The 25214-nt window shown below is 43.8% G+C and overlaps 1 protein-coding gene across 2 annotated transcripts in view; it reads right to left on the bottom strand.

Moving 5' to 3' along the window:
• Positions 1-25214, bottom strand: part of USE1 (unconventional SNARE in the ER 1) — a 190604-nt gene that overhangs the window by 76225 nt on the left and 89165 nt on the right. For both annotated transcript variants that reach the window (XM_073593039.1, XM_073593048.1), the window contains one exon: positions 9638-9716. In XM_073593039.1, the coding sequence (XP_073449140.1) occupies positions 9638-9716 (79 nt within the window). The remainder of the gene's footprint in view (positions 1-9637; positions 9717-25214) is intronic.

Below are 25214 nucleotides of genomic sequence, written 5' to 3'. Positions count from 1 at the left end.
ATAAGTAATAGTTTCAAGATCAATGCCAAAATTTCACGATTTCTGCAGGGGTATGCAAACTTTTGAGCACAACTGTAGTCAGCATAGGTATTAAGAGGGGGGAAGGGGACATTTTTAAGACTAGTTAGGTTGAGTCTGGCACAATTGTAAGAGGAGGGGCAGAGGGCATGGATCTGGCGGCTAGCGCCATAAAGACAGATTTTTGAAGGTTACTTTTGAGGCCAGAGTTTTCACTAAATGTTTCAATTTAATGGATGGACAAAGAGAAATACGGGGCTGCATCATGAAGGAATAGTATTAAACCAATAATATATAAGCCTATGCATTCAATTGGATAATGCCTCTAAAGCTCTAAAAATCTCCATTTGCGAGTGATAATTGTGAGGGCCTCTATTGCTATAGTAAAAAGAAGAGTTGACAAGCTCCAACAATTCTGCCCTGATGGAGGGAGAAGGATGAGGCGGTAAGGCCACTGACCAAGGCATTCGATTGTGGGCAGGCATAATGTATATTAATCCATTTATGAAAATTTGGGCCTAGACAAAAATGATTAAAACAGGCATGCAAAAAGGGCCACTCTATAGAATCAAAGGCTTAAACTGTCATGGTCATGAGATATAAGCTACTAACTGGGCCACAATTTGGGATCATTGAAAAGTAAGCATAGTTGACTTTCCAGGCATAAAGCTTGTTTCCTGGTTAAGGTTAAAAGAGGAATTTTGACTTACCTGTAAATTTCACATCTTTGGAGTACAATACAGGACACAGGTAACTTATTAATACACCAAGGTTTATAGGCTCATATCTTCAGGTGACTGGACACTGGCAAACTTTTTAGGACACGCCCCCCTGGGGTGCCTCCCGTATTATCCCTATCCAATTCCGTGAGTCCTCTCCCTGTACCTACTTTTACTATTCAAAAACAGTGGAGCTGTAGAGGACTAGCTGAAATCACTGTTTCCACCTGGCTCTTTGAAGTTCTCAAAAATTCTCAAAATCTAAATTTGACAAGCCGAATGGTATTGGTAGGGTCACCCACAGCTTGAATTTTGTCCAATTCCTGTGAAATTCGAGCCGCATATGGCCAGTTTAAGTACAATCTACAAGATCTTTATCTGGTTTCAACAGAAGCACAATAGTAGTATAATACATAGTTAAAGCAGTTGTAAATTCTCTGCATCTGCAAAGCTTCGGTGGCAGGACCACAGAAACCCTTCGGCAAACAGGTCGGCAAGCATGCCAAACTCATACTAGAGCAGGTACATTCTCAAGTATTAGCTGCTATTACTGTTTGTAACACTACCTTAATGGACAAGATGGAGGAAATTAAGGTGGATATCGGCCTACTAAGGAAAGACATGTAGATCAGGTTGCTGAGACTGAACGTAGAATTTCAACCGTGGAGGATGATTTTTCACCCTTCCCTAGCAGAGTAGCTGCAGCAGAGATGCAGATCACATTCTGGTACCAAAAGGCTGAAGATTTAGAAAAACTGACTGAAGTAACAACATCAGGATTGTTGGGCTGCCTGAGAGGGCTAAGGGGCAAAACCCTGGTGTCTTTGTTGAAACCTGGCTGAAATCTACATTTCCTGATACTACTTTCTCTGCAGCTTTTTCAATTGAGCAGGCTCATGGGGTCCCTGCCAAGCCACCTCTGCCGGGGCACCATGCCGAGACTGGTACTGTTGCGCCTTCTTAATTGTGAAGATAAGAGACCTGATTCTCCGCAAAGCTAGGCTGTTTTGATCTTTCCAGACTTTTCACTAGAGCTCCAAAAGCAAATGTGCCACCTTTGCTAAAGTCAAACGAAAGCTTCACGACAAGGGGGTGCGCTACATCACAGATTTTCCAGCTCGGCTACATGTGGTAGAAGATGGTAAGATACTCTTCTTCACCACCCCTGACCAAGCTCGAAATTGGCTCCATATGTCACATCGGGCACCCTAATCCATGGTTAAGGTACAAGTTTGCACGCACAGATAACTCCAGCAGCTAATTCACTGCGTCTAAATATTTTCATAACAATAACGGTTACTCCATCAGGAGTCTTACCCTTTTTACAATGCTTCTGTTTTTACGATGCTCTGCCAGTGTACATACAGTTGAGCTCATAAGTTTACATACTCTGGCAGAATTTATCATTTCTTGGCCATTTTTCAGAGAAAATAAATGATAACACAAAAACATTTCTTTCACTCATGGTTAGTGTTCGGCTGAAGCCATTTATTATCAATCAACTGTGTTTACTCTTTTTAAATCAAAATAGCTACAGAAAGCACACATATGACCCTGCTCAAAAGTTTACATACCCTGGTGATTTTGGCCTGATAACATGCAAACAAGTTGACACAAAGGGGTTAGAATGGCTATTAAAGGTGACCATTCTCACCTGTGAATTGTTTGCTTGTAATTCGTGTGTGTGTATAAAAGTTCAATGAGTTTCTGAACTCCTGACAGATCCCTGAATCTTTCATCCAGTGCTGCACTGACATTTCTGGATTCTGAGTCATGAGGAAAGCAAAAAGAATTGTTAAAGGATCTGTGGGAAAAGGTAGCTGAACTGTATAAAATAGGAAAGAGATATAAAAAGATATCCAAGGAATTGAGAATGGCAATCAGCAGTGTTAAAACTCTAATCAAGAAGTGGAAAATGAGGGGTTCTGTTGAAACTAAACCCCAGTCAGGCAGAACAACTACAATTTCAGCCACAATTGCCAGGAAAATTGTTCGGGATGCAAAGAAAAACCCACAAATAACTTCAGGTGACATACAGGACTCTCTGAAAACATGTGGTGTGGTTGTTTCAAGATGCACAATAAGGAGGCACTTAACCACTTCAATACAGGGCACTTAGACACCTTCCTGCCCAGACCAATTTTCAGCTTTCAGTGCTGTCGCAGTTTGAATGACAACTGCGCGGTCATACAACACTGCACCCAAACTCAAATTTTATCATTTTGTTCCCACAAATAGAGCTTTCTTTTGGTGGTATTTGATCACCTCTGCGGTTTTTATTTTTTGCTAAACAATTAAATAAATACCGAAAATTTTGAAAAAAATAAAAGTTTTGCTTTTGTTTCTGTTAAAAAAAATGGTAAATAAGTAAGTTTTCTCTTTCACTGATGGGCACTGATAAGGCGGCACTGACAGGCACGGATACGGTGGCACCGATGAGGTGGCACCAATGAGCGGGCACTGATATGCGGCACTGATGGGCACTGGTAGGCGGCACTGATGGGTGGCACTCATATGCAGCACTGATGGGCACTGATGGGTGGCACTGGTTGGCACTGATAGGCGGCACTGCTGGGCACTGATAGGGTGGCGCTGATAGGTGGCACTGATAGGCGGCACTGCTGGGCACTGATAGGCATCCCTGGTGGCACTGGCAGTGGTAGGCATTGAAGTGGGCACTGACTGGCAGCTGCCTGGGCACACAGTGGCATTTCCCTGGTGGTCTAGGGGCATACCTGGTGGTCCAGTGTGGATAGCTTCCCTGGTGGTCCTGGGCGGCTTCCCTGGTGGTCCTGGGTAGGATCCGAGGGGGGGCTGTGCTGATAAACAATCAGCATGGACCCCCCCTGTCAGGAGAGCAGCCGATCGGCTCTCCTCTACTCGCGTCTGTCAGACGCGAGTGAGGAAAAGCTGATAACCGGCTCTTCCTATTGACAGCCGTGATCAGCCGTGATTGGACACGGCTGATCACGTGGTAAAGAGTCTCCGTCAGAGACTCTTTACCTAGATCGGTGCTGCGGGGTGTCAGACTGACACACCGCAACAACGATCGCCGCGATGCGCGCCCCAATATCCTGCGGACGTCATATGACGTCCAGTCAGGATTTTGAAACCACTTTGCCGCCGTCATTCTGCTATATGGCGGGCGGCAAGTGGTTAAAGAAAGATGGGCATGAAGGGGAATGAAGTCATTATTATGCAAATGCCACAAAGTATCCTACTTACAATACGCTAAAACAGCACAGAGACAAGCCTCAAACATTCTGGCACAAAGTCATTTGGAGTGATGAGACCAAAATTGAGCTTTTTGGCCACAACCATAAATGCTACATTTGGAGAGGAGTCAACAAGGTCTATGATGAAAGGTACGGAGGTGGATCGCTGATGTTTTGGGGATGTGTGAGTTACAAAAGGCACAGGAAATTTGATCAAAATGTTGGCAAGATGAATGCAGCATGTTATCAAAAAATACTGGAGGAACATGTGCATTATCAGCCAGGAAGCTGCGCATGGGACATACTTGGACATTCCAACATGACAATGATCCAAAACACAAGGCCAGGTCAACCTGTCATTGGCTACAGAAGAATAAAGTGAAGGTTCTGGAGTGGCCATCCTAGTCTCCTAACCTCAATATCATTGAGCCACTCTGGGGAGATCTCAAAAACTTGTAGTTAATGCAAGACAGTCCAAGAATTTACAGGGACTGGAGGCTTTTTTGCCAAGATGAATGGGCAGATTTACCATCTGATAAGATAAAGAGCCCCATCCACAAAAGACTTCAAGCTGTCATTGATGTTAAAGGGGGCAATACATGGTATTAAGAACTTGGATATGTAAACTTTTTATCAGGGTCATTTGGGTAGTTTCTGTTGCCATCATGATTTAAAAAGAGTAAACACAGTTGATTGACAATAAATTGCTTCAGCCAAATGCTAACCATGAGTGAAAGAAAAGTTTTTGTGTTCATTCATATTCCCTGAAAAATGGCCAAGGAATAAATTCTGCCAGGGTATGTAAACGTATAAGCACAACTGTATCCAGTTAACCGGTTGCTATACTCTTCAGGACATGCTGCTTGCACTAAATTCTCCCCAGAACACATTTCTGCTGCTATACTACCGCTCTACTAAACAGCACCTCATATGGCTCTGGACTACAAGGCCCTTAGCCACTCTAGCAATGTTTCACTTAAGGGAGCACATTAGGTTACTGATGTTATGTATTGCCCTCATACATGCAGATGCAGTATGCAGGCAATGCCCCATTATTTTTTATCTTGAGGATATTTTTTCTCAAGTACTGAGGTTTGATTTATGTTCATTGTGGTTCACCATTGTTTATTGAAGATTTTATATTATGATGAAGACTGTTTTGACTTTACATACTGTCAGACCCTGATGCATCTGCAATAGATTACCCCTCTGGTAGACGTTTTTTTTGTTACTTCTCTTGTTTTTATTTTTTTCTAACGGCTGATCAATGTAGATTTTTGTTGTTGAATGTACATGTACTGGGCACTCCACTAAAACGCACCCAGGTTTTTACGGCCCTCCATTAGTTCCAGGACCAAATCATGCAAGAAACCAACTTGGTTAAAGAGCACGTTGGCCATCTTAAGAGATTCTTTGCCTGGGAGGCTTTAGCTGTGTGTTGGATCCACTCTTGGACAGGCATGGTGAGTCTACCCCATCTGTGGTTACTGGTCCTACTGCCTTTAGTCATCTACTTACTGAACTGGGTTGGCATGATTTACGGAGACCCTTTAGCCCCACATATAGATGTGGAAGATCAGATAACTCAATTATTACTTTCTTTAAATTTACGTTTGCCTGGACTTCATCCCACATGGAAAATTCACCCATTTTGGCTGTCCTTGATTGGATCCAATGATCGTATTCCTGAACAACTGACATTGTACTTGGAGGCTCACAGGGGAGAGCAGTGCAGATGGCTTTTTTGGGATGCCTTTAAGACACACCTCCGAGCACCCTTATGTCTACCATCTCCGATATCATAAGGTCCTCTAGGCAAGGGGATGAACTGTTGGCTGCCACTTATCAAAGGGCAGAAAAAGCTTTTATTTCTAACCCAAATCAGGCTTTATGCCTGCAATGGAAAACTATGTCCCACCTCTACATCCCACAGGGGATGTTTGTTTATGATGCCCATGAGACCTTATTCTGCTTTTACAGATTTTACACAAGCATGTATGCATCCAAACTCGCCTACTCGGATGTCAAACTTACAGTGGAACAGGTAGCTCTTCTAGATTGAGACATAACTGAGGATAAATTTAAAGTGCTGTCTTGTCCTTGGGCAAAGCATCTGGTCCTGATGACCTTCCTTTGGTGGTATACAGTAGGTATTTAGATGTTATAGTCCCAATCTTAGTACAAGTATACTCTGAGGTCTTCTGTCTGTGGAAAGGAAGCTACGGTTGTACTTATACCCAAACCAGATAAAGATCCCACAGACTGCATGTCCTATCGACTAATTTCATTATTAAACATATACCATAAAATTCAGGGAAAGTTCTAGCCATGCGATTGAACTCTGTTATTCTCCCTATTATCCATAATGATCAGACAGGGTTTATGCCTGGCAAATCTACATCTATCAACATCCGTAGGACACAAATAATAGCACAATTGCAACAATTTAGCCTTTCTAGATACTGCCAAAGCCTTAAAATCTATTGAATGGCCTTTTTTGCCAGCTTATTTGTGAGGTTTTGGTGTGGGAGATAACTTTAGGAAATGAGTGTCTGTACTGTATCCTGACCCATATTCTGCTCTCCTGGTAAAGAATTTGTTGTCTCTTTCCCTGCCACTGCACAGGGGAACTCTCCAGGGTTGTCCTCTGTCACCCCTTCTCTTCCCTGTCGCAATTGAAACCCTTGCATTAAGAATGTGTCAATCTGATGCCTTTCGAGGTCTGTGAACTTTTGACAAACTAAAACGACAGCATGCCCTGCCTAACGCCTATCTGTTTTAGTACCTTCAGCTCTGCTATGCGTACCAAACTCAATACGGAACTACCACATTGACTCTTATTTTTTCTGGGTTGGAAACTTTATTGAGAGATGATAATCTAACTAAGCCTCTATCCATGATTTACAGGGCCTTATTGAGGGTCTGGAGACTCTCTGTACTGTCTGGTAGGCGGAGGTTTCGGGACTGGATGGGAAGGAGTTGGAGGATATATGGGATTACCCCAAATTGCAGCTAGTTTCCGGTAGAGACCGACTGATCCAATTTACACAGAATATATTTTACTCTGCAACGGTTACATGGGATTTATCCCCGCCGTTTTGGCGAGATGTTGGAGATGCGTAGCAGACCCGGCTGAATTTACTCACATATTAAACTGTCCCTCGATTCAAATATTTTGGGCTGAGCTCTCAAGTTTTCTTTTTCCAGCTCACTACTGTTTCAAACCCGCCGAGTATTGACGTATGCCTAATGGGCCTAGTTAATCACCTAGCCCCAACTAGGGCTCTTAGAGTTCTGTTAGGACTCATTTAATTTTAAGCTAGGAAAGCCATAGTGCTAAAAAGGAAAATTCCCATGGCCCCCGCTTTAGATTATTGGAAGCATTTGGTCAATTCAGCCATGAAGTAAGTCCCCTGCATACGAACATTTACCTTGCAAACTTTGAAAAATGCGAACAATCCTGTAAAGTTGAACAAACACAAAAAAACTGACAGATAGCTGTACCAACACAAGCAATGTTGGTGCAGCGATCTCCCATGCTGTGCCTTTGTGTTCCGATAGAGGGGCTCCTTCCGCCAGAATACACTTTGTCTGCAAGTGCTGATCTATTATGGACTTTTGAATAAGTTGAACTTACGAACTAGCTCCTGGAATGGAACTTGTTCATAAGAAGGGGACTTACTGTACATCTAGTGATATAATAAGGATTGGCATTCAGTGCAAAAACATTTAGTCAGTCCAATCTATAAAGTAAGCAAAAAAAAGACCTGGTGCGCAAGGCACGGTATAACCCCCTCAGGATTTTGAATGACAGATCAAACGTAAAGTAGAAATGTAGATATTTATAAAACACAATGTAATAGCTAATACAATAACATTCAAGTACCAAAAAGTAATCAATGAGAGTTAAAAAAACAAACATAATAGACATAAAACTTAGCTGACCTGGACAAGAGTAATGGGCTAGCACAGATAAATGCCATAAATGACGCCTGAAATGTTTTGGACAGAAATGTCCTTCATTAAGCCTCTGAAGAAGGCTGAGAGGTGTGAGGGACGTTCTGTCTTGCACACAGAGCACACAGGTGTGTGTGTGTGTGAGGAGGCTGACACAAACAGGTGTGTGCGTGTGTGTGTGTGTGTGTGTGTGTGTGTGTGTGTGTGTGTGTGTGTGTGTGTGTGTGTGTGAAGGGGGGGGGGCATGGGGGGCTGACATAAAGCTGTGTAAGGGGCCCAAAAATTTCTGATGGCTGCCCTGATACATGTAATCACCAGGAAGAAAAGGAAGAATCTTAGTATGTGGCATGCTTTTGTTTGAACCGGTTTCAGGTGTTTTACCTACTTTATAAACCAATACATTAACGCTATTCATCTCTTATTTTTTAAAATTCAATACGTATCTTAAGTTCATTCAAATCATATTTACAAGTTGTGTAACGAGGAATAAAAGTGGGCAAACAAAACAACTGCTCTCTGCCAGAGTGCAAGTGATGCACGCATTATAATTTTCCATGGTGATACATGTTAATGATTGTTGCAACTAAGTAAACATACTTTATACATGGCTGGTTACATCTTGCCATTGATTTATTTGGAACATTACTGACTTTGTGACCTTAACCGCTCATTTCAAGAATCAGAAAGATCAGATCGGCAGAAAACATAGGCCATACATTTTTGTTATATGAGGCTGTAATTAATGGATCACCTTATTGGATCATATATTTACATAAGGTTTCTGCCAGTAATGAAACTTGGTTTATAAAAAAAGGTACACACTGTATATCACACATTACATACTACAGGAAGTTATTATGCAGTAGTGGAAATAAGCCACTGTTTGGACAACTGATCAAACAAGTGTCACCAGAACTGAACAACTATATCTTGTCCCCATCTGTCTTTATTCATACTCTGGTAGCTCCTGGGTGGCTAGATGACAAAGCTTACCTTGATTGGTAGCAATTATTTATTAGCTACTTAGCAGCATTGACTGACAATTATGCATAAAGTGTTTTCAACATTTTTTTCCCCCTTAAAGCGATTGAAAAGGCTGTTTTTTTATTATAACAAACAGGTTTATATTTACCTGCTCTGTGCAGTAGCCTCGATCCTCCTCTTCTTGGGTCCCCTGCTAGCAGTCCTGGCTCGTACTCTTCTTGGTCTGCCACTATAGGAAGCCACTTCCTATGGTGGCACACCTGCGTGCTCGATCCCGAGCTTCGCTGCCTGCGTCTATAGACACAGACAGATAGGCTCGGCCCCACCCTTTGCTGCTCTCTCCTCACAGGCTGTGATTGACAGCAGCGGGAGGCTGCCTCAAACTCCAGTGAGGAGAGAGCCGCTACTGTGGATCGAAATCAGGCTCAGGTAAGTATTTAGGGATGGCTGGAGGTGGAGCAAAACATGAAAGGTTTTTTAACTTACTGCAGTCTTTACAACCACTTTAAGCCAACAACCCTCTCCCTATAATAAGAGGCATCAGTGGGTTGCCATGTACATCAATGTGATATGACTCTACATGGCCAATGGAGCCATCTCTTAGTTGTTCGATGTTTAGTTAATGCAGGATAGTCAGACAACTAGCCTTCACAGGAGTAAAGTTCAACACCTTTACTCTGCTGTTCAGGTTTCTTCAACAGGCATTTTATCCTACATATTCTCGTTTTTAAATTCAAGACTTACCAATTTTTCAGCCTCTAACAAGCCCTTTAAGAAGTCCACTTTCCTGGAATACTCAATCAGTAGTTCGGGAGCTGGCTTCCTGTCAAAATATAAGAGGTTTATTTTAACAATAAATTAATGCCATTGCTCCACATTTTTTATTTTAGATTTGTACCACATTTGGACCACTGGTACAATTTCCAGCTCCAGAGTGTCTCCAAATACAATGTAGTGTACTCGCCCATTGCAGGTTATACAAGACTATTCCTGAGAAATAATTTGCTGGCAAGAAATTAGCGCACTTCCATGCAGGAAAAATACTGCCGTCTGACTTTGTAACAGACAGTACCCTAGTAACTGTGACACATTTTTCTCATGAGAATAAACAAAGGAAAATCCTGTTCTAGGAAACTGTCAGAACAGAAATGACCCAAACACCATTTCCGCAAAGACCTCTGCATCCACATTAATTAGAACCATTTTAAAGGCAAAATGTTGTCTGTTTACTACCTCTGATAACCTTTTGATTAACGTTTCTTTATGACCCTTTTCATACGCCATAAAACTGTGCTAAAGTTTAAGGTACATCCTTCCCACAGCACTAACACGTACTACATTTCCACTACTAGCAGTGTGATATTTACACAAGAATAGAACAAGGATAATACACTGGAGTGTCCAAATGTATTTATACCACTGTCAAAATTAATTGAGTAAATAGCAGGAAGCAGTAACTTTCCTTAAACACATTGAAATACGTCAATATGAGAGTGGTATAATTCCCCCCTTGTTGCTCTGGAAACCATTATTTGTGCTATTTTTATCAATTTTCCAGTAATCCTTACAATGGCCAGGCCCCAGCCTCTTGAAAACATTTATTATGAGACAGTCAATAGTATTTCTATTTGCATTAAAAAAAATTAAAAATACACAGAGCATGGGGAACCTTGTGTTGTTTATAGTAAGATGCTTCATTAGAATAATTTGAAAGGACAACAGTAAGTTTCACTTAACGGTTGAATGCAAAAGATGAATTTGTGTATTTCACAGGATTAGAAAATGTTTGATATCTAAAAACACATTATGCCACCTAGGAGATTAATTATTTTCTCCATAGATTACCTATTAGCTGTATTCTTTCTAAGCCAAGAGTATTGCTAATGAGACACTTTCATATACTCTTGCCAATTGTTTGTTTATGGCTATCATAAGGAATAATGACTATAATAAAAGAAGCATGATGGAGCAATTCATATGAGTGTGGACTATGGCTGAGGCCAGGTTCACACTGGTATGACACGACAGTCGTACGACTGTGGATCCAACTTTGCCCTACGACTTGAAACCGACTTCAATGAACGGGGATCTGACTTTGATCCCTAACAATGCAGGCACTTTGTGTCTGGTATGAATTATTAGGGGCAACTCCATACCAAATTTGAAAAAAAAAAACCCCTCCAATCCATACCAGACCCTTATCCGAGCATGCAGCCCGGCAGGTCAGGAAAGGGGGCAGGGACTTGCGCCCCCCCACCCCCACCCCAAAGCACCTTGTCCCCATGTTGATGAGAACAAGGGCTTCTTCCCGACAACCCTAGCTGTTGGTTGCTGGGGTCTGTGAGCGGGGAGCTTATCGGAATCTGGAAGCCCCCTTTAACAAGGGTGTCCCCATATTCCATCCCCCCACCCTATGTGAATGAGTATGGGGTACATTGTACCCCTACCCAGTCACCTAAAAAAAAATGTCAAAAAATAAAACACATTACACATGTTTTTAAAGTAATTTATTAAGGCAGCTCCGGCACCTCTTCTGAACTCTTCTCCCCTCTCCGTCTCTTCTGCCTGCTCCGCTGACGTCTTCTGCCTCTGCCCGTTCTTCTCCCCTCTCCGGGTCTTCTCCGCTGATGTCTTCTAGTCCTCTCCGGCTCTTCTCCCTCTGTCCGCTGTCTTCTGCCTCTGCTGGGTCTTCTCCGCTATCTTCTCGCTCTTTTGCTGGGTCTTCTCTGCTGTCTTCTCCCTTTGTTCTTCTTCCGATGTTGATTCAACGCTCTCGCCAGCTCTAATGCTGGGTGTGGAGTGTACCACTTCTTATATTGGCATGAGGCGGGGTTACGGGTGACATCATATGGAGGCCCCACCCACTTATGACATCACCACCCGGTGCATGATGGGCAGTGACATCATAAGGGGTGGGCCCCCATATGACGTCACCTGGTGACCCCCGCCCCATGCCAATATAAGTAGTGGCACACCGCGAACCCAGCATTAGAGCGGGCGAGATCGTTGAGCCAACATCGGAAGAACAGAGGGAGAGAACAGCTGAGAAAACAGCGCAGAAGACCCAGCAAAAGAGCAAGAAGATATTGAGGAAGACCCAGCATAGGCAGAAGACAGCGGACAGAGGGAGAAGAACTGGAGAGGGCTAGAAGACATCAGCGGAGAAGAACCAGCAGAGGCAGATGTCAGCAGAGGAGGCAGAAGAGCCGGAGAGGGGAGAAGAGTTTGGAGGAGACGCTGGAGCTGCCTTAATAAATTACTTTTAAAATATGTGTAATGTTTTATTTTTTGACACTTTTTTTTTTTAGGTGAATAGGTAGGGGTACAATGTACCCCATACTCATTCACATAGGGTGGGGGGCCGGAATATGGGGGCCCCCTTGTTAAAGGAGGCTTGCAGATTCTGATAAGCCCCCCGCCCGCAGACCTTGCATGTCCCCCTCAGATCTACAGCGACTGCACTTGAAAGTGCACTTGCAGTGCACTTGTAGTGCAAAGTGGATTTGCCTTTCGTAAATAACCGCCTATGTCTCTTCTGCAATAACAAACACTTACAGTATATACTCGAGTATAGGCCAACCCGAATATAAGCCGAGACACCTAATTTTACCACAAAAAACTGGGATTGACTTGAGTATAAGCCTAGGGTGGGAATTACAGCAGCTACTGGGTAAACTGTGCCCATCTGCAGCCTCACTGTGCCCATTTTGCAGCCCCACTGTGCCCATGAGTTTCCCAGCATTGTATCAGTGTTCCATCTAACACGGACGAAGAGGGGGCAGGGCTTTGTTACAATGGATGGCTGCACAGACTGCATGACACTGCGGGAGACACCCGCTGTTTTAGTTATCACAGGTACAGCTGCAGATGGGCACCCTCACTCGAGTATAAGCCGAGGGGGGGGGGGGGGTGTCAGCCTAAAAAATGTGCTGAAAATCTCGGCTTATACTCAAGTATATACGGTACCTGTCTTCTGCTGAATGTACACTAAGCTCTGCAAACATTTCAGGACCACTGCCCAACCAGCCAATTAAGAGACCAAAAGCCCAACACCTGGATGTAGCCAGGAGGAAGATGACAGAAGCCAGCAGGGGATGTAACCACTGTATTGCTGGAAGGTTGGAATTCATATTTTACAGGGTTTAGTTCCATTGTAACCCATAAAAAGTCTACGTTTCTTTAAAATACGTGCAGTTCATCATTTTTATAAATGAAAATATGAGTTGGCTTGTTCAAATGTGAAGATTAGGCTTCACGTACACGGGACATTTTTACAACCTCTCCTGAATGATTTAACTTGACAGATAGTAACCCACGTTAAAGCGTCCGTTTACCACGTTTACATGCCACGTTTGCATTTAGAAGCCTTTTAAAATTATATATATTTTATGTATATTATATATATATATATATATATATATATATATATATATATATATATATATATATATTTTTTTTTTTTTTTTTTCCCAAAATAGGCAAAAATGAAAAACGCCTGTAAATGAAACGCGGCTAAATGCAAGCTACCGCGTTAAGAAGCGCTTGGCGCTTGAAATGCCTCAACTCACCTTCTGAACCCATTTTTTTGCATTCCAAAAAAAGCCTCTAAACTCAACTGCCTAGAAATGACTGTAAACGACCCTGTGTACATGTACTGATAAGATAACATAAAGGAGAGTTCAGGCGCAGAAGAAAAAAATGCCCAACTGCTTCTAAACGTCCATTTAGCAGCAGCAGTGTACATGAGGCCTTAAAGTTAAACAAAACTTTTTTTTTTTTTGGACAGAATGGAGATGGATTAGAACATGTCAGTTTTTATTGCGGTCTGTGCCACCGTTAGGGAGATTCGCCCTCTCTATTTGTCCTGTTTACCATTATCAATGAAAGTTAAAGTTAAAGAAAATCCCAAATTCTGGGTTGTCCCAAGAAAAAGTATTGAGGGGAAATCTTCAAATGGGGACACTAGTTCTGGTGACCTGGGAGTCCCCAAGAGATTCCCCTGATCGGGAATCATGACAGACAGGGGGGGGGGGAACTTTCCTAAATCTCCCCAATAGGATATGGTCCTAGATGGCAAAAAAATAAACTAACAGGGGTGAAGACCCTTACACTATCAAAAATGAAAAAAAATAAATAAATAAGTGTTGCCTATAGGTCTAGTTTAACAAAGACTGTTTTAGACCTTGTGTACAGGTACCACACCTATGCTCCTGTTGTGATAAGGTCTGTGCACCAGACACGGCATGCAAAATATAATTTAAAGCCCAGCTCCAATCAAAACTTAATTTTCGAGCAGACTTGGGATGACTGTTGTCAAGTTTGTAGTGCTGTCCATGACCCTGTTTTGGGGTGATTTCAGTTTTCTATTGTCAAGCTTTAAAATATATTCCAATCAAACAATTAACGTTTAAACTGAATGCCAGCCATAATCATGCAGTTATTTATTCATTATTGCATCAAATATTTTTATAATCATTGTAATTCCTTGGAAATGGAAGGTATGCTTTATTGTTAATCATCCACCCTCAAACCAAATTAACATCAAACAAAACAAATAAAATGAAAAAAATATCTCGTTCTTGGCTTCCGATGCTTCTGGGAGATGAAGGAGAAATCACCACTGAAATCCTGCCATGGGCCGTCAATAAAAATATCTTCAGACAGAGCTGGGGCACCACGAGATCTGACAACAGGAGGGAGCCAGCCACATCCTTAAACTGTGCGCTACCACAAGGACCCACCCAGGTAGGAGGAAACAGCGAGGCTGCCAAATTGTAACCAGTGAAACAGGAGGAGGATATAATGTCTGTAAACAAATTGCCAAAGAACGTACACTTGTAAAAATATATATAATATAATAACTGTGAGGATTGACGGTATGAAAAAAAGGTGAAGCCAGTCAGATTGAGGAGAAATCCTGTGAGGATGTAGATTTGATTACAGTTACACTTAGGTCAGTCTTTACCCACTCATCATCACTGTGGCATTTAGTTTTTATATTGGCACTTACCGTATTTTTCAGACCATAATACACACTTTTTTCCCCCAAAAAATATGGGGGAAAATGTCTCTGCGTCTTATGGTGCGAATATACGACTGGCACCCCCCCGCCGCTGCCGGCACCACCCCCCGCCGCCGTCACCATGCTAGTACGGAAGAGAGGCAGGAGAATGAAGGAGAAACATCTGCTGACATAGAAGACATCTGTCGACTGTCAGAAACCATGAACCAGGCCGAGACAGAAGTACAGTAAAATCACACTTGTTTATTAATAAAAATAAAAAAGGTAACTAGAGTAAGCGTAATCAAAGCATAGCCAGAGTCCAGTAAACGGATCGGGTAGTCAGCCAAGCCAGAGTTCAGTAACCAGATCGGGTAATCAGCCAGGCCAAGTCAGGGATCCAAGTAGAGGAACAGCAAGCAGGATAAGGAGCCAGAAGGGATGTCAGCAAAGCCAGTCTTTAAACAGGAATGCAGGAGATGTTTTCTTGTAATGTGACCAAGGCGAAGGCAGGAATGAAGTGAGCTGGAGATCTTTAAGTTGGCAGGACTGACGAGCAGATCCACAACAGCTGGTTAACTGTGGAGAGAGATGAGAGCTGGCAATTAGCCGACAGCTGAGCAGCCAGCTCAGAGAAGGAAGGGCTGAGCCAGCCCTGACAGTACCCCATGGTTTCTGACATGGTTTCTGACAGTCGGCAGATGTCTTCTATGTCTCAACGACCCCTCCCCCTCGGAGGACCACCGGGCTTGAGGGGAAAACGTCTATGGAAATCACGAAGGAGGGCAGGAGCATGTACGTCCGAGGATGAGACCTAGGAGCGTTCCTCCGGACCGTGCCCCTTCCAATGCACCAGGTACTGTATGCGCCCACGGAACCTATGGGAGTCAACAATGGATTGTACCTCATACTCCTCATGATTCTCAACCTGTATAGGGTGAGGACATGGCACAGAGGTGGTAAAGCGGTTGCAGGCCAACAGTTTCACTAAGGAGACATGGAACACATTTGAGATGCGCATTCTAGGAGGAGGTCCAACGCGTGAACCACTGGGTTAATCCTGAGGATACGGAAAGGCCCAATAAACCGAGGTGTGAACTTCAGTGAGGGAACACGAAGTCGGAGGTTGCGAGATGACAGCCAGACCCTGTCTCCAACCTGGTAGGAAGGCGCAGGCAGGCGTCTGCGGTCAGCATGGAGTCTGTACCTATCATTAGCATGACGCAAAGCCTCCTGGGCTTGTGGCCAAGTGGAACGAAGACCACGCAGTGGAACAGAGACCTCCTCTAGCGCAGGAATACTCTGCGGAACAAACAAGTCAGGCAACATGGAAAGTTGGAAACCATAATTCGCCATAAACGGAGACAATCTGGAAGCTGAATTCAAGACACTGTTGTGAGCAAACGCCGTCCATGGTTATAGGTCTGACCAGTTGTTGTGATGGTCAGAAATATAGCAATATAGGAATTGCTCCAAGGACTGATTGGCTCGTTCTGCGGCCCCATTAGACTGCGGGTGATACACAGGAGGAGAAAGCAAGCTGAATTCCCAGCTGTGCACAAAAGGCTCGCCAGAACTGGGACACAAACTGACAACCCCTGTCCGAGACAATCACCTTGGGTAGCCCATGTAAGCGAAAGATCTCCTGAGCAAAAATGGAAGCCAGTTCCTTAGAAGTGGGCAACCTCTTAAGTGGAATACAAGGACACATCTTTGAGAACCGGTCAACCACCATAAGGATAACTGTGTTGCCTTGGGAGTTGGGCAACTCCACAATGAAATCCATAGACAGGTGGGTCCAGGGCCTCTCTCCATTGGGTATGGGTTGTAGGAGAACTACTGGAAGGTGTCGTGGAGTCTTACTCTGAGCACACATGGAACAGGCAGCTACGAAGGCAGTTACATCAGCACGTAGACTAGGCCACCAGAATTGTTGGGAAACGGCCCAAATTAGTTGATTCTTACCAGGGTGGCCAGCTGCATTGGGAGAATGGTAAGTCTGGAGCACGGTAGTACGGAGACAATCTGGGACAAAGCAGCGGTCACAAGGTTTCTCAGGAGGAGCATCGACCTGAGCAGCAAGAATTTTTTTACCCAAAGGAAAAGTAAGACTGGTGCGAACCGTAGCCAGAATACGATCAGGAGGAATCATAGGAACCGGAACCGACTCCAACTTGGAAGTGGAGGAAAATTGTCGTGACAAGGCGTCAGCCCTTACATTCTTAGTACCAGGTAAGAATGAGACAATGTAACTGAAACTTGACAAGAAAAGAGCCCATCGCGCCCTTCTGGGAGAGAGGCGTTTAGCCTCCGACAAGAATGTGAGATTTTTATGGTCAGCAAGAATGAGAACCGGCACAGTGGTACCTTTGAGGAGATGTCTCCATTCTTTCAGGGCCAACAGCTCTCTGTCACCAATCTCGTAATTGCACTCGGCAGGTGACAATTTCTTGGAAAAGTAGCCACAAGGATGCATAGCACTCTCAGAGGTAGGACGTTGAGACAGAAGGGCGCCAACACCAGTCTCAGAAGCATCAACCTCAAGGATAAAAGGTAACGTAGGATCAGGATGTGCCAACACAGAAGCAGAAACAAAGGCAGCCTTGAGACTTTCAAAAGCCTTAATGGACTCCGGAGACCAACTCTGTGGGTTACCGTTCTTTTGGTCATATCGGTCAGGGGCTTGACCAGAGACGAGAAGTTACGAATAAACTTCCGATAATAGTTGGCAAAACACATGAAACGCTGCAGAGGACGTAACCCCACGGGTCGAGGCCACTGTAGGACTGCTGAAAGTTTCTCAGGGTCCATCGAAAAACCAGCAGTGGAAATGACATAGCCCAGGAATTTAACCTGTTTCCGTTGGAACTCACACTTCTCCAGTTTACAATAGAGATTGTTAGTTAATTTCTGAAGCACACAACAGACATCTGTGCGGTGGCTCTTCAGGGACTTGGAAAATATCAGGATATCATGGAGATAAACCACCGCACATAACTGCAACAAATCTCGAGGGACATAGTTAATAAATTCCTGGAAAACTGCCGGGGCGTTACAAAGGCCAAAAGGCATTACGAGGTACTCATAATGGCCTGTTCTGGTATTAAACGCAGTTTTCCACTCATCACCCTCCTTAATCCTCACGAGATTGTAAGCCCCTCTCAGATCAAGCTTAGTGAAAACCATTGCTCCCTTGAGGCAGTCAAATAACTCTAATCAACGCGATCGGGTAGGCATTCTTAATCGTGAAACAATTGAGACCCCTATAATCAATACAAGGTCTCAGTTCACCACTCCTCTTCTTCACAAAGAAGAAACCAGCAGGAGGCGAGGATTTGCGGATGAAACCCCGAGAAAGTGCATCTGCAACATACTCCTCCATGGCTTTATCCTCCAAGACCGACAAAGGGTAAACTTGGCCACGAGAGGGAGTGGCACCAGGTTGAAGGTCAATTGCGCAATCATACGGTTGGTGTGGAGGCAAACTACCGGCTTAATCTTGGCCAAAGGCATCGCTAAAATCACGGTACTCCTCTGGCAGGGAGGAGAGTGAAGAGGTACACAGGACCTTGGCTACCTTCCGGAAGCATGTTTCACTGCATTGTGGTGACCAGGAGAGAACCTCAGCACGGAGTCAATCAAAAGAAGGGTTGTGCCTCTGTAACCAAGGATAACCAATAACCAGCGGAAACGTAGGAGAGGAAATCACTTGGAATTGGATTATCTCATGGTGAAGAGCCCCTACGGCCACGGACAACGGAACCGTCTCATGAGTCACATGGGCAGGCTGTAGAGGTCTCCCGTCAAGAGCCTCAATGGCAAGTGGAGTGTCATGCAGCTGCAGTGGAACTGAGTGCTTTGATACAAAGGCAGCATCAATGAACAGGCCTACAGCCCCAGAGTCGATTAGAGCCTGTATCACGATAGACGACTTAGCCCAAGAAAGGGTGACCGAAACCAGGGGCTTATCCTTCTGGATAACTGGGGACGACACAACGCCAACTAAGGTCTGTCCATGACAGGACCTCAAAGTTCGGGTGTTCCCAGGACAGGTAGGACAAGACTTCAAAAAGTGACCTGCCTGGCCACAATAAAGGCACAATCTCTCCCTCCTCCTAAAGGCTCTCTCATCCGCAGAGAGACCAAGAAGCCCAAGTTCATGGGTTCATCTTCACTGACCGACTCGGTACCAGGAGGCATGGGAGGTGAGGGAGGCACGGGTGGGACTGCTAAGCTCAGAGGCAAACGTACAGGAGGCTTCTGCAAGCGCTCCTTAAAAGAAAGTCTCTCTGAGTCTGGAGTCAATGAGGATGGCAAACGAGATCAAGCTCTCCAGCTCAGTGGGTATATCTTGGGCTGCTATCTCATCCTTGATGAAATCCGAGAGACCATAAGAAAAAGCAGCCACGAGGGCCTCATTGTTCCAGGCAACCTCTGCTGCCAGAGTATGGAACTCAATGGCATAGTCGGCAGCAGTTCTTGTACTCTGTTTGATGGACATGAGGCACGTGGCAGCAGAAGCGGAGCGTCAGGCCAGAGTCAGGCCTGATCCCTGCGATCGTTAACATAATAGCCACAATAATAGCGGGTAGCGTTTTGGTGAACTGGCAAGCACCAGCGGCCTAGTACACCCCGGTTGTAGTCAAACCAGCACTGCAGTAACACTTGGTGACGTGGCGTGTCCCATAAGTGCAGTTCAAGCTGGTGAGGTGACAAGCACAAGTAGTGTCCCGCTGCTACCAAGAAGAAGACAAACAGGCCCATAGTGCCCTTCCTGCTGCATTCGCCAATCCTAATTGGGAACCCACCGCTTCTGCAGCACCCGTACTTCCCCCATTCACATCCCCAACCAAATGCAGTCGGCTGCATGAGAGGCATTTTCTTTATGTCCTCCCGAGTACCCCTACCCAACGAACCCTCCCAAAAAAGATGTCGTGTCTGCAGCAAGCGCAGATATAGGCATGACACCCGCGATTATTGTCCCTCCTGTCCTGACAATCCTGGTCTTTGCATTGGTGAATGTTTTGAACGCTACCATACACTAGTTGAGTATTAGCGTAGGGTACAGCATTGCACAGACTAGGCACACTTTCACAGGGTCTCCCAAGATGCCATCGCATTTTGAGAGACCCAAACCTGGAACAATTATAAAAGTTAGTTACAAAAAAAAGTGTAAAAAAAAAACCAAAAAAAATAGTGGTCGTTTTATTGTTCTCTCTCTTTCTCGATTGTTCTGCTCTTTTTTACTGTATTCTATTCTGCAATGTTTTGTTGTTATTATGTTTTATCATGTTTGCTTTTCAGGTATGCAATTTTTTTACTTTACCGTTTACTGTGTTTTATTGTTAACCATTTTTTTGTCTTCAGGTACGCCATTCACGACTGAGTGGTTATACCAGAATGATGCCTGCAGGTTTAGGTATCATCTTGGTATCATTCTTTTCAGCCAGCGGTCGGCTTTCATGTAAAAGCAATCCTAATGGCTAATTAGCCTCTAGACTGCTTTTACAAGCAGTGGGAGGGAATGCCCCCCCACCGTCTTCTGTGTTTTTCTCTGGCTCTCCTGTCTCAACAGGGAACCCGAGAATGCAGCCGGTGAATCAGCCAGCTGACCATAGAGCTGATCAGAGACCAGAGTGGCTCCAAACATCTCTATGACCTAAGAAACCGGAAGCTACGAGCATTTTATGACTTAGATTTCGCCAGATGTAAACAGCACCATTGGGAAATTGGGAAAGCATTTTATCACACCGATCGTGGTGTGGTCAGATGCTTTGAGGGCAGAGGAGAGATCTAGGGTCTAATAGAAGAGTACCTGTCACTACCTATTGCTATCATAGGGGATATTTACATTCCCTGAGATAACAATAAAAATGATTAAAAAAAAAAAATAAAAAATGAAAAACAGTTTAAAAATAAGATAAAAAAGCAAAAAAAAAAAAAAAAAAAAAAAAAAGCACCCCTGTCCCCCCCCTGCTCTCGCATCTCGCGCTAAGGCGATCGTGTCGATCTGGCATCAAATGTAAACAGCACTTGCACCATGAATGTGAGGTATCACCGCAAAGGTCAGATCGAGGGCAGTAATTTTAGCAGTAGACCTCCTCTGTAAATCTAAAGTGGTAACCTGTAAAGGCTTTTAAAAATGCATTTATTTTGTTGCCACTGCACGTTTGTGCGCAATTTTAAAGCATGTCATGTTTGGTATCCATGTACTCGGCCTAAGATCATCTTTTTTATTTCATCAAACATTTGGGCAATATAGCGTGTTTTAGTGTATTAAAACTTAAAAAAGTTTTTTCCCCAAAAAATGCGTTTGAAAAATCGCTGCGCAAATACTGTGTGAAAAAAAAAAATGAAACACCCACCATTTTAATCTGTAGGGCATTTGCTTTAAAAAATATATATAATGTTTGGGGGTTCTAATTTTCTTGCAAAAAAAAAATAATTTTTTCATGTAAACAAAAAGTGTCAGAAAGGCCTTTGTCTTCAAGTGGTTAGAAGAGTGGGTGATGTGTGACATAAGCTTCTAAATGTTGTGAATAAAATGCCAGGACAGTTCAAACCCCCCCCCCCCCCTCAAATGACCCCATTTTGGAAAGTAGACACCCCAAGCTATTTGCTGAGAGGCATGTCGAGTCCATGGAATATTTTATATTGTGACACAAGTTGCGGGAAAGAGACATTATTTTTTTTTTTTTTTTTTTTTGCACAAAGTTGTCACTAATTGCTGAGAGGCATGTTGAGCCCATTGCATATTAATTTTTTTGTCCCAAGTGATTGAATAATGACAAAAAAAAAAAAAAATTACAAAAAGTTGTCATTAATGATATATTGCGCAAACATGCCATGGGAATATGTGAAATTACATCCCAAAATACATTCTGTTGCTTCTCCTGAGTATGGGGATACCACATGTGTGAGACTTTTTGGGAGCCTAGCCGCGTACGGGACCCCGAAAACCAAGCACAGCCTTCAGGCTTTCTAAGGGCATAAATTTTTGATTCACTCTTCACTGCCTATCACAGTTTCGGAGGCCATGGAATGCCCAGGTGGCACAAAACCCCTCCAAATGACCCTATTTTGGAAAGTAGACACCCCAAGCTATTTGCTGAGAGGTATAGTGAGTTTTTTGCAGACCTCAATTTTTGTCACAAAGTTTTGAAAATTGAAAAAGAAAAAAAAAAATTTTTTCTCTTGTCTTTCTTCATTTTCAAAAACCAATGAGAGCTGCAAAATACTCACCATGCCTCTCAGCAAATAGCTTGGGGTGTCTACTTTCCAAAATGGGGTCATTTGGGAGGGTTTGTGCCACCTGGGCATTCCATGGCCTCCGAAACTGTGATAGGCAGTGAAGAGTGAAATCAAAAATTTACACCCTTAGAAATCCTGAAGGCGGTGATTGGTTTTCGGGGCCCCGTACGCGGCTAGGCTCCCAAAAAATCCCCATACTCAGGAGAAGCAGCTAAATGTATTTTGGGGTGCAATTCCACATATGCCCATGGCCTGTGTGAGCAATATATCATTTAGTGACAACTTTGTGCAAAAAAATAAAATAAAATTGGTAACTTTCCTGCAACTTGTGTCAAAATATAAAATATTCCATGGACTCAAGATGCCTCTCAGAAAATAGCTTGGGGTGTCTACTTTCCAAAATGGGGTCCTTGGGGGGGGGGGGGGGGGGGTTGTGCCATCTAGGCATTTTATGGCCTTCAAAACTGTGATAGGTAGTGAGGAGTGAAATCAAAAATTTACGCCCTTAGAAATCCTGAAGGCGGTGATTGGTTTTCAGGGCCCCGTACGCGGCTAGGCTCCCAAAAAGTCCCACACATGTGGTATCCCCATACTCAGGAGAAGCAGCAGAATGTATTTTGGGGTGCAATTCCACATATGCCCATGGCCTGTGTGAGCAATATATCATTTAGTGACAACTTTTTGTAATTTTTTTTTTTTTTTGTCATTATTCAATCACTTGGGACAAAAAAATTATTATTCAATGGGCTCAACATGCCTCTCAGCAATTTCCTTGGGGTGTCTACTTTCCAAAATGGGGTCATTTGGGGGGGGGGGGGTTGTACTGCCCTGCCATTTTAGCACCTCAAGAAATGACATAGGCAGTCATAAACTAAAAGCTGTGTAAATTCCAGAAAATGTACCCTTATTGGATTTTTTTTTATAACAAAAAGTAGAAAATATCATTTTTTTTCAAAATTTTCGGTCTTTTTCCGTTTATAGCGCAAAAAATAAAAACTGCAGAGGTGAGCAAATACCATCAAAAGAAAGCTCTATTTGTGGGAAGAAAAGGACGCAAATTTCGTTTGGGTACAGCATTGCATGACTGCGCAATTAGCAGTTAAAGCGTCGCAGTGCCAAATTGTAAAAAGTGCTCTGGTCAGGAAGGGGGTAAATCCTTCCGGGGCTGAAGTGGTTAAACAGGAACGCAGGAGATGGTTTCTTGTGATGCGACCAAGGCGAAGGCAGGAATGAAGTGAGCTGGAGATCTTTAAGTAGGCGGGACTGATGAGCAGATCCACAACAGCTGGTTAACTGTGGAGAGAGATGAGAGCTGGGCGGCCAGCTCAGAGAAGGAAGGGCTGAGCCAGCCCTGACACCAACATGGAAGACATCTGCTGACATAGAAGACAGAGCAGCCTGAGCGATGGCACAGGTCAGGCTGCATTAATGGGAATGTTCAGGCTTCAATAATGGCAACGGTCAGGCTGCATTCATGGCAACGGTCAGGCTGCATTCATGGCAACGGTCAGGCTGCATTCATGGCAACGGTCAGGCTGCATTCATGGCAACGGTCAGGCTGCATTTTTTTGGCAACGGTCAGGCTGCATTTTTTTGGCAACGGTCAGGCTGCATTTTTTTGGCAACGGTCAGGCTGCATTTTTTTGGCAACGGTCAGGCTGCATTTTTTTGGCAACGGTCAGGCTGCATTTTTTTGGCACAGGTCAGGCTGCATTTTGTTGGCACAGGTCAGGCTGCATTTTTTTGGCACAGGTCAGGCTGCATTTTTTTGGCACAGGTCAGGCTGCATTTTTTTGGCACAGGTCAGGCTGCATTTTTTTGGCACAGGTCAGGCTGCATTTTTTTGGCACAGGTCAGGCTGCATTTTTTTGGCACAGGTCAGGCTGCATTTCTTTGGCACAGGTCAGGCTGCATTTATGGCAATGGTCAGGCTGCATTTCTTTGACACAGGTCAGGCTGAACTGGTAAATATTTTAGTACACCATTTGGTTCAGAATATTTTTTTTCTTGTTTTCCTCCTCTAAAACCTAGGTGCGTCTTATGGTCAGGTGTGTCTTATGGAGCGAAAAATACAGTATATGCAAGTTTAATTACTACTCCTCAATCTGACTGGCTTTCCCTTATTTTCAAACTGTCAATGCTGACAGTTATTATATTATATATTTTTACAAGTATACATTATTTGGTACTTTTCTTACAGACATCATATCCTCCTCCTGTTTCTCTGGTTGCCATTTGGCAGCCTAACTGGTTCCCTCTACCTGGGGGGGGTGTCCTTGTGGTAGCACACACTGACTGCGGATGTGGTCGGCTCCCACCTGTTTTTCCTCTAGATATAAAGAGTGCCCCCTTGTCCTCTGTAATCATCTTAAAGTGAATAACCCAACACCAACTTCACTATATGGACCCCTTATGTATTTGTAAATGTTGATCATATCCCCCCTTAATCTCCTCTTCTCAAAAGAATAAAATTTCAGTTCCTGTAATCTTTTCTCATAGCTGTGCTCCTCCATGCCTCTTATCAGTTTGGTTGCCCTTCTCTGCACCTTCTCCAGTTCCCCCGATATTCTTTTTGGGAACTGGTGCCCAAAACTGAACTGCATATTCCAGATAAGGTCTTACTAATGAATTTTACAGGGGAAAAATTATCTCTCTCTCTCTGGAGTCCATACCTCTCTTAATACATGAAAGGACTTTGCTCGGTTTGGAAACCGCAGCTTGGCATTGCATGCTATTAAGCTTATGGCAGGGTTTAACAAATTTGCTTAAAATCTAGGAGCCAGTTTTTTAAATCCAGTGCCCAGAACTGCATGTCCGGGTCGTCAGGCAATAAGAATTGCTCACTGACAGGTGACACTGATCAGGCTGCTCTGATAAGCGCCGATAGGCTGCACTGATAGGCTGCGCTGATGGGCACTGATAGGTGACACTGATGAGCCTGCGTTGATATGCACTGATAGGCTGCACTGATTAGGTGGCACTTATGAACACTGATAACCTGCACTGATTGGCACTGACAGGTGGCACTCACTGATAGGAGATGCTGATGAGGCTGTGCTGATAAGCATG

The sequence above is a fragment of the Aquarana catesbeiana genome, linkage group LG01, assembly GCF_042186555.1.
Source record: "Aquarana catesbeiana isolate 2022-GZ linkage group LG01, ASM4218655v1, whole genome shotgun sequence".
Lineage (NCBI taxonomy): Eukaryota > Metazoa > Chordata > Amphibia > Anura > Ranidae > Aquarana > Aquarana catesbeiana.
Note: the sequence above shows the minus strand (reverse complement) of the source record. Positions and strands in the feature narration are given on the sequence as shown.